Source organism: Eleutherodactylus coqui, chromosome 11, assembly GCF_035609145.1.
Source record: "Eleutherodactylus coqui strain aEleCoq1 chromosome 11, aEleCoq1.hap1, whole genome shotgun sequence".
Classification (NCBI taxonomy): Eukaryota; Metazoa; Chordata; class Amphibia; order Anura; family Eleutherodactylidae; genus Eleutherodactylus; species Eleutherodactylus coqui.
The window spans coordinates 59,750,376-59,760,847 of record NC_089847.1 but is presented as its reverse complement, the minus strand read 5'-3'; the positions used below and the strand labels follow the sequence as shown (position 1 = coordinate 59,760,847).

General features: G+C 50.1%; 2 protein-coding genes across 2 annotated transcripts; both read left to right on the top strand.

Moving 5' to 3' along the window:
• Window positions 1-8,753: 8,753 nt before the first annotated feature.
• LOC136582579 (histone H1B-like) lies at window positions 8,754-9,410 on the top strand. The gene has a single exon (XM_066583746.1). The coding sequence runs from the start codon at window positions 8,754-8,756 to the stop codon at window positions 9,408-9,410; it is 657 nt and encodes a 218-aa protein (XP_066439843.1).
• A 651-nt stretch (window positions 9,411-10,061) lies between these two features.
• Window positions 10,062-10,472, top strand: LOC136582578 (histone H3). Its single transcript, XM_066583745.1, has one exon. It carries the CDS (start codon window positions 10,062-10,064, stop codon window positions 10,470-10,472), a length of 411 nt encoding a protein of 136 aa, XP_066439842.1.

Sequence of the window (10,472 nt, the reverse complement as noted above, 5' to 3'; positions counted from 1 at the left end):
CGTCTGGCGCGCATGCACAGAAGGCCGCCGGCGGGTCCGGGAGGAGCAGATCTCCGGGGACACCGCCGACAAGCCGCGTGAGTATTTTCAGCTGCCCTGGTGGATCCGATCCATCAGAGCAGCTGAATATTTGTCATTTTATGCACTTTTCTTTACTTTTTTGCGATCGGCACTATCCATTGCATAGCTCCGATCACAATTCCGGGGGGGACTGCCCGCATCCTGGGATGACAGCTCCATGCTGTCGGCTACCTGCGGACACCGACAGCATGGAGCTGTCACGTCCTCAGGCAAGTGGGCATTAATCCAAAGAGGATGCATAAAACTACGTCCTCTAGGATTAACCCCTTGAGTGGCGGGTTTCCTACCACCCTGTCAGACCCACCAGGGCAGGTTTTTTTAAAATGGTCTAATCATTGAATTTCAGCAAATTTTGCAGTTGCGTCTCAAGAGCCATAACTTTTTCATTTTTCCATTGACATGGCCATATAAGGGCTTGTTTTTTGCAGGACAAGTTGTGATTTTTTAAACAGGGGGGAGGAAAAAAAGAAATGGGGGAAAAAAGAAAAAAAGGGGCCATGTCATTAAGGGGTTAAATAATGTATTAACTTCCTTCTCTGGGTCATTACGACGCATGGATACCACATGTGTGATTTGTATTTTTGATTTTTTTACAAAGTAAAGGGAGACAAGTGTTTTTATAATTTTTTTAATTTTTTTTTGTCCCTTTAGGGGACTTCCACAGGGACCCATCAGGACCCCCTGATCACATTCTGGGGGTCCGATGGTGACAGCCCTTTACATGCTGCAGTGACAGCCCTTTACATGCTGCAGTCACATAGACTGCAGCATGTAAAGGGTTAACACAGCAGAGATCGGAGGTTTTCTCTGATCTCTGCTGTAAGAGCTGGTACCTAGCTGTCCTCTGACAGCTAACAACCAGCTCTCCCTGCCACAGAGACCATCGGCTTGCTTCTGACAAGCCGATGGTCTCTATGGCAACCTGTAAACAAACCAGTGCAGGAGGTTGCCGGCAGATCGGCAATATCTTCTGCTGGTTTTTCAAAGCCCTTGCACTACTCTCTGTGGGTCTGTGCAGGCAGAGCACACTGTCACAGCTTGTGGCATTGTGCTCTGCAGCTCCCATAGTGATACATAGCCCGAAAATCTTCCGGGCTATGTTGCTATGAGCAGTGGAGCTCGTCCCGGAAAATTTCCGGGCGTGCCACTCAAGGGGTTAAAGCCCACTTTCTGAGGACGTAGTTTCCCGATGGGGCAGTCGTTAAGGGGTTAATTCAATAATATTCAAATTAACACAACTCAATATTTTTAAATTCTCCACATACTCAAAGAACCTATATATATATATATATATATATATATATATATATATATATATATATATATATATATATACATACACATACACTGTGGCAAACCTGGGCTATTATCTCACACTACTACCCTCAGGAATAAAATTAGATGCCCCTCCTTTGGTCACCTACATTTGTTCAACTTAACATGGAGTCTAAGAGTGACCTTCCCTCTATACATTACCACAATATACATATCTATACCAACATCCACTTAAATGGAGACACACTTCTCTCCTAGGCTTGTCTGTGTTGAGGGTGGAGCAAGACCTCTTCCTATTGTTCTTCCTCCCATCTGCTTACATCACCTAGCTCCACCCTCTGTGGTCTGGCTCAGCGTTTGGTCTTTCTTTCCTCATTTAGTTTCTAGCCACCGAACAGTACACACCATATAACACAATCTAACTCTCATACGGGCCCTTCATTAATACACGAATTCACACTCACTGGGGTTTTCGTTCACTCATACACAGACTGATAAGTATCTCATGTGAAGTAGAAACGGATTGTATTTACTGTACATAGAACTTCCCATATTGAACAAAGTATATATATATATATATATATATATAAAGAAAAACTCTTATGTACCGCGGTTTTTACATATTTTGTTCCGAATAGGCTATACAATGACAAACACAATACAACTTATGCCCATTTCCACCCACATACTTATATTCACCACTCCAGATAGCAACTATTATCACCGTTCATTGTTAAACCTTCTACCTTTCCTTAACTCATTGACTTGCTTTTTCCTTCACCCATTTTTGTGTGTCCAGTTGTGTTTACAAACATCATCTCATTGAATTTGCTTGCGAGTCATACTTTGATTTTTCCCACACCTCACGACACAGGTCTGGCTTATCTTATTAATAAGCACTTACAATTTCGTCCCTGCCCATCTTGTCGTAATTGGAAAAATCCTTAATTAATTGAGATTCTCTACTCCTGCACCTCATGGCACAGATCTGTACTTTTGGCACCACATTGTGGAACCTCAACAGCCTGCTTGGCCTGCCATAATCGGAGCAGAATCTTTGGCTAGCCCACATCTTACTCCAAGCCCAAATTCCCTTGAGTTTGATGTATGCCAACATGGCAAATGCAAGCATTCCATGTGCACCCCTCCCCCCCCACATAACAAAGGGAGACCTCATCAACCACATGTTGAACAATGGAGACTCTCTCACCACATGGACACTACTGTTTTTTTTTAACCAGCAACTTTACTCACTACTATAACCTTCAGCTAAAATTGCTTATATCAACTTTCCTTTTTACTTTCTTTTAACAAGTTCTCCTACACATTCTTTGTTCCTTATTAACCTGTACAGTCTGTTCACACCATTCACTACTACAGAGACAATATAACCCCCCCCCCCCCCCCTAGCTCACACCTTCTTTACACTCAGGACATTACTTCACAGACAACATAAAAACCACACAGTATATCTACTTCATTGTTCTTTTGATACAGACTTATCATATTTCAACTCACCCGGCCTGGGGCGGATCATAGCAGAGAGGGAGAGATGGTACAGGTATAAGAATAGCTTATTACCTTGTTTGAGCTCCTTATCTGTCCGTCTCTGCTTCGAAGTCCCCTTGTGTCCGGATAACGATGAAATATCTTCATATCTCTGTATCTTCATTATCCCAGCGGTGCCTCCAAATTTGTTAGCACAAAATTCGCTATATCAGATATACTGTGTGTTTCAAATTAGATAATATGTGCAGGCCTGGAGAGCCTTTCAAAGACCACGAGTCTACATCATGTGTCCCCAAAAGAGTCTCTAGCTTTATTAAGCGCGGGTAAAACTTAAATAAGTTTCAACACAGGAAGTATACGGTTACATCATTTAGTGTGCTGATTGGTCGTTCATACAGGGAGGTATTTGTGAGGTAGCTTGTGATGTCATCCATCTGGGAGGAACTTTGGTGATCACGCTCAGTTCATTCTTGAATTTGGTCTCATGAGAAGAACATCCTGTTTCTCCTCTCTGCTTGACCAAGACAAAGACAAAGATATTCTTAGATAGGTTTCTGCCAGTTAGAACTGGTTTGACCAGTTCTTGGACACAGCACTGCTTCTCCAATTCTTGTGGAGGGGGGGGGGGGGGGGGCGATGTTCCCTTCCCCCAAAGGATTAGACCATACACAAAATACAGTATATTCACAGTTGACAACAGAAAATACATACACAATGGTGAACATATTGGATATCTCCCACAATTCCCTCCTTTGTTGTGCATATTTTCATTCTCCTGGATAGTTTTTCCTTCCTATTTGTGTTCTCGGGCCTTTCCCTACCGCCTACAGGGGACCCTAGCTGTCACCTCCGCCATGGAAAATGCCTCCTGCCTTATCCCTTCCTACTGCTGGGTGATATCCAGGATAAGGAAAATACCTCACAACACGTTACAGTTTCCCAACGGTATTCTAGGTAGATGGCTCCTGAAAGATTGATCTTTTTCACATTTTATGCATAAGCCCCCTTGTTCATAGTTTAGATGACATACAACATGTTGAATGTGACTGGCTTTCCAAGTGTGATTTCAGGTTATATTGTTTGTTACAGGTTAACATTGGTCTGATTACACAATATGGCTGAAACATTGGTACACTTACTGCTACCTTATTGCATCTGTTGACATTTTTCTGATCTTTGAAACATTACCAGGGGCGTAACTATAGATGATACAGAGGATGCAGTTGCACCCGGGCCCAGGAACCTTTTGGGCCCGGGTGCAACTACATAGTATAGGGACAGCGTTGCTGAGATAGGGAGAGTGGTAGTGTAGCATCCTGTGTACAAGAACCCCAACGGTCCTTCTTACGGCTACCTGTGACCGTGTGCATTTTACAGGTTGTCTGATGGGAGTTGTAGTCCATCACTATTGCACTTAGGCCTGTTTGCGGCCTTCCTGTCTATTTTTTTTTTTTCTGCCTGGAGTTTGCCTTACTATACCGCTCTCAGCGACAAAGTCTACACACATAATTTCAAGATTACTTACACTGGCCTGTGTCTGCAGTGAATTAGAGACGCACAGCATACGGCCACAGCGACTGATAGAGGGAAAGTGATATACACACTATATAGCCTGCATTCTTTGACCCAAGAAAAACAAAAAGCTCCTACTTAGGGCTACCGCTGACCGTCTGCATTTTACTGGGTGCCTGGTGGGAGTTCTGGTGCATCACTATTGCATTGCTTCCATTTTTTTCTGCCTGGAGTTAGCGTTACGATTCTGCTCTCTGCGTGAGAGTGTACGCATATGATTCCATAATTATTTACAGCGGTCGGTGTCTGCTCTATTCGTAATCCACCATGCTGAGGGGTAGGGGTCGAGGATGTGGACGCGGGCGAGGATGCAGAGTTCCAAGTGAGGGTGTGGGCCAAGTTCCTGGTCCAGGTGTATCCCAGCCGGCTGCTGCGGTATTAGGAGAGAGGCAAGTTTCTGGGGTCCCCAGCTTCATATCACAATTTGTGGGTCCACGTGGTAGACCTTTATTGCAAACAGAGCAGTGTGAGCAGATCCTGCGTGGATGGCAGAAAATGCATCCAGCAATGTATCGACCACCCAGTCTTCTACACCATCCACTGCTGAAACTCTGAATCCTCTGGCTGCTGCTCCTCCTTCCTCACAGCCTATACTGATGCAACAAAAATGGTACTGGGGTCTGCATAAGCTTCTGCTACATAAATGTAACAGGGGTCTGCGTATACTGCTGCTAGAGAAATGTTACTGGGGTCTGCCTATACTATGGGTGCACTAAGTCTTCCCATCGCGGTGTTTTACCTATGTGGCACAAATAGTACAGTGGCTGACTAGGCCCGAATTGCTGGCCGAGGCCAAGTTGCTTGGCGGGGCGAAACTCTCCCATGGCTGGGCACTCCGATTTCTTCCTGTGTAATACCATTTTTGTGCACTTACAGCATAGGCTAGGCCAAGGAACTCAGAGACTGCCCCTTCCAGTGTTGAGCTATCTATGTTGCGACACATGGATTTCTTGTTGCTATGTAACTCAGGGCACCTTGGGTCACAATGGTGGAGGCTTGGAACCGAACCTGACCCTGGGCCCGCTAAAGTGCTTCCCATACAGACTATAGCGGGTCCTGGTCATGGTGTCTTGGCCTTGTAATGCCACCTCCTCCTCCTGCTTGGGGTCAGGGGATCAGCACTGGGCATCATGTATTTTCTCCTGTGTTACCACAGTTATCAGAGAAACTTGTTTGGGCCAAAGGAGAGGAGCGTAACTGCATTAACGTTACAGGGGCTTGCCTATACTTCAGCTGCAGAAATGTTACAGGGGTCTGCCAATACTGCTGCTACATAAATGTTTCTGGGGTCTGTGTATACTTCTGCAAATAAAATGTTAGTGGGGTCTGCCTATACTGTTACTACTAAAATGTTACTAACACTGGGCTCTGCCTATATTGCCGTTACGAAAATGTTACTAGGGTCTGCCTATATTGCTGCTACTGAAATGTTACGGGGGTCTGTCTATACTCTTACTACTGAAATGTTTCTAATACTGGGCTCTGCCTATACTGCTGAAACTGAAATGTTACTGGGGTCTGACTATACTGTAACTCAGGAGAAGAGGCAGCGGTGTGTCCCGCAGGCAGTGCTTGTGCTTGGTTGGAGGTAGTGTGGTGCTTATCTAAAGTGTGCCTTGCTAATGATGGTTTGTGCGGAGTTTGTCCGGAGCTGCACAATGCTACAACATCAGCATGGAGGGGCATTTTCTGCTCAGCCATCGTGGTAACTTCCCGGAAAACCTTGGTGCCCTCAGCCATGAGCAAGGTGGACGATCCCACCAAGATGTGAAGGTCATGGAGGCAGGGTATCAGGGTAGACAGGGTGCATATATCAGGGCCGACTATTATCGGGGCATCAGAACGGATTGCCAAAGATTGAACAACACTCCGTGACAAGATATCAGCCTAAAGGTTGCCCTTTACCGCTACTACTTGCACACAATGTGACACAAGAACACTAGACCCTTTGTACGGACACGGTGACCTTTACATAAACAGTACATTCAGAACTCATTTATTGTATTGTTCTCCATTGTATGTCCATGTTGGTCATTGTGAGCAGATTATTGACCCGCCGGCCGCACTGTGTACTGCGGCTACTGCCTTTACATGTATGACTGCAGGTAGATACAGTGACCGGAGACTAGTGGGTTAAGGGTTAAATGTACATAGCTAGGCCGGTGTCCCGTGGGAAGTCACGCATGGGGCAGCCCGGACAGGGAGCTGTCTTCCGTGAAGCTTCTTGATGCCACCCGATGGTATTTATTATCCCCTCCTCCCCACGGAGGCATCACATAGACATAGAACAAGAGCAGCGTCCGAGGCAGCTAGGAGAGCCCGTCCTAGAGAGCGCTGCCCCCTCCCCTCACACCTGCCCGGAGGAGGGTTCATGGGAGGGCATGAGGTGCAGCAAAGCCGGAGTGACCCTACTGCACTGAGAAGGAAGCTGGAGGCCGGCCGGGAGACGGAGCTCAGCTACAGTTGTACTGATGCCGTACCATCTGCGGTGCTCCTATTCACTTACAGCTGAGCGGCCCTGGTGCATTATGTCTCCAGCGGATGTAAGGGTGGAAACATGGGTTGGGAGCCCCGAGTTAGATGGTACGTCTAGGCGAGGGGCACAACGGTGGACCGGCTGCCGCACACACACACCTCCCCACATGTACCGCCCATTCCCCTGGCAAGCTCACATATCTCCCAGGCGGATTCCCATCTCTGGTCCTGTCTCACACATCTCCCGCCGGATAGAGATCTACGCTCGTTTCCCCCCGGGCGCTCGCTGGACAACTTTGTCTGCTCCCAGCTCCTGTCCCCGTCGGCCGCAGCAGCCGGCGCCGCTGTCACCCTACGCGCTGGCCTCCGCTCCCGTACACCGATGGCACTAGCGCCGCTGCCACGGCGAACCCCGCTCTCGCTGCCCATGGCGCCGCTGGTGGCCAGCTCTGCCGATGACTGTGCGCTGCTGTTCGGTCGGAGCAGCGGCTTGCCAACAAGAGCTCCACTAGCTGCCCCTGCACTGCTCTTTCTGGGTTGCCTCATTGGGCGCTAAATAGGAGAGCTGATTAGCGATCTGGAGGGGTATTGGGGACCGGGTTGTGGGGGAAGCGGGGGGTCTCACAGTACCGATGGTCCTTCAGGGTCTGTGAAAGCTTTCTGGACCAACACGCTCCGCCATAGGAATCCCAGCGGACACTGTACAACATCTGCTGCCCCGGGGATCTACAGTAGAACCCTCCCTGCGGGTTCTGTACGATGTCACCGACTGTGGCACTGGATCTGGCGCTGAGAGTCCCGCTGTATCACTGCTCCGCTCGGACATCAGTGACTGACAGGCCATCGCCGGCTGCAGGAGAACCGCGGGTAGAAGGCTTTGTTCAGGCGTCATTTCTTGGCGATCTACATCCCGATTAGAGCGTTGTTAGATGCCACCGCTCTTCAGCCAAATCCCAAGTTCCATCTTCACCGTCAACGATTGATGGGAACTACAGAGCCGATGCAATGGCCGTCACGTCCAGCACATGGTATCCCTGGGATGATATAGAACGGGCAGCAGCCCGCGGGAGGAGATGGACCTGCAGAGAAGAAGAATCGCTTCTTCTTGTGGACAACCACACCCATCATGTCCGGGGTATTAAAGGGACGATAACGTGTGACATTCCCGATCGTCTGAGTGTACAGGGGGGTACTGGGTTTCCTCATCTTACATTGCGCCGCAGTATAGAGAAGTCTGCAGTATATACAGTATACATTCAGCACCCGGGAGCTGGCAGTGAGCGGAGGCGCCGCCTGTGCTACACCTCTGGGCTCTCGGCAGCTCCTGGTCGTCCTCACATTGTGCAATCAGCTTCTGCACGATGGTGATTGTGGAATAGATCCCGGGGATGGTGACAAGGGCCGGGAATAGAGGGAAGGCGCTCCCGCAGCGGTTTTATCTCCGCAGATAGGCGGTGATGTGCAGATCGGGAGGACTATGGCGAAGATCTCGTGGCCTCCTCTCCGCTCCTCCCCGGAACCTCCGCCAGCGGCGGCTATAAACGGTTGCATGAGATGTCAGAGAGTGAGGAGTCACGTTGAAAGCGAGCTCTCCTGTCCGGTTCTGACCGGTAACGGACTCTTATCCCGGGCAGGGAAGCACAAGAGGAGAACGGAGCGGAGAGGAGGCCCGGATGGGATAAGGCAGTAGCTGTGCTCAGTGTCAGCCAATAGCAGCTCAGGACGGGCCAGCTCACGAGCCAATCAGAGCGCGGCCGCTGTACATATAAGAGGCGCCACCAGCGCCGCTCTCAGAGTTTCTCTTCCAGGAGAGTTTTACTATTTGATTACCGCAGCACACAATGGCAGAAACCGCGCCAGCCGCCGCTCCTCCTGCCGCCGAGCCGGCTGCCAAATCCAAGAAGCAGCCGAAGAAATCCGCCGCAGGGGGCGCCAAGAAAAGCAAGAAGTCCTCCGGTCCCGGCGTGTCGGAGCTGATCGTCAGAGCCGTGTCCGCCTCTAAAGAGCGCAGCGGGGTGTCTCTAGCCGCCCTGAAGAAGGCTCTGGCTGCCGGAGGGTACGATGTAGAGAAGAATAACAGCCGCCTGAAGCTGGCCGTCAAGTCTCTGGTCACCAAGGGCAGCCTGCTCCAGGTGAAAGGCAGCGGCGCCTCCGGCTCCTTCAAGCTGAACAAGAAGCAGGAGACTAAGGACAAGCCGGCCAAAAAGAAGCCAGCGTCTGCGGCCAAGCCCAAGAAGCCCGCTGGAGCCAAGAAAGCGGCGAAATCTCCTAAGAAGCCCAAGAAGGCTCCGGCCAAAAGCCCGAAAAAAGCAAAGAAACCTGCAGCGGCCGCCGCCAAGAAAGTGGCCAAGAGCCCGAAGAAAGCCTCAAAGCCGAAGGCCGCCCCAAAGCCCAAGAAGGTGACGAAGAGTCCGGCTAAGAAGGCGGCCAAACCCAAAGCTGCCAAGAGTCCGGCTAAGAAGGCTGTTAAAGCCAAGAAGAGTGCGTCTAAGAAATAAGCTGAAGCCGCCCATGCATTTACCCCACAAAGGCTCTTTTCAGAGCCGCCACCTTCTCACCGCAGAGCTGTATTATCACTGCCTCGAATTCTGTTCTAGATAGCAGCGCCCCCATAGCGGCTACAGGGTACTTCATATCAGTTGGGAGTCTAGGGAGCGAGGGGGAGGCTGTAGAGGGGGAGTAATACGAGACATTGTCGCCGCATCATCCCCGTTCCTGTTGGGCACTGTGACCTATACAACGCGTGTATGGATGCCGGGCTGAGTGTGAAGAGGGAGGGGACTCGCCGACCTAATGCATTTCCCATAAAAGCAGCGCAGCTTCTAATGGGGGAGACTGCCGTGCAGCGTGGAGTGCGTGTTTCTGCGGACATATCAATGCAGGGAAGCAGCTGAGAACATGATTTCACAGACACCCGTACGTATCATGCAGTGGCCTGATAGGGTGAGGTGGGGCCAGCCTCTGCCGAACGCTGATTGGTCGCGGGCATCAAGCGTTTTGGCGGGCTAGTGGTTTGTTCGAAAAAGCCAATGAGATGTAGGGGTCGTTGTTTCTAAGAGCCAATAGGGAAGAGCAAGTAGGGTATAAAGGCTCTGCTCTTTCTACGGCTCCCATCATATCACATCTGTGTGCATCTCTACAGTAGAGCTATGGCCAGAACCAAGCAGACCGCTCGTAAATCCACCGGAGGGAAAGCTCCCCGCAAGCAGCTGGCTACGAAGGCAGCCAGGAAGAGCGCTCCTGCCACCGGCGGAGTGAAGAAGCCTCACCGCTACCGTCCAGGTACAGTGGCTCTCCGTGAAATCCGTCGCTACCAGAAGTCCACCGAGCTGCTGATCCGTAAGCTTCCTTTTCAGCGCCTGGTGAGAGAGATCGCCCAGGACTTCAAGACTGACCTGCGCTTCCAGAGCTCAGCGGTCATGGCCCTGCAGGAGGCCAGCGAGGCTTACCTGGTAGGACTGTTCGAGGACACCAATCTGTGCGCCATCCACGCCAAGCGGGTCACCATCATGCCGAAAGACATCCAGCTGGCCCGCAGGATTCGAGGAGAGAGGGCTTAG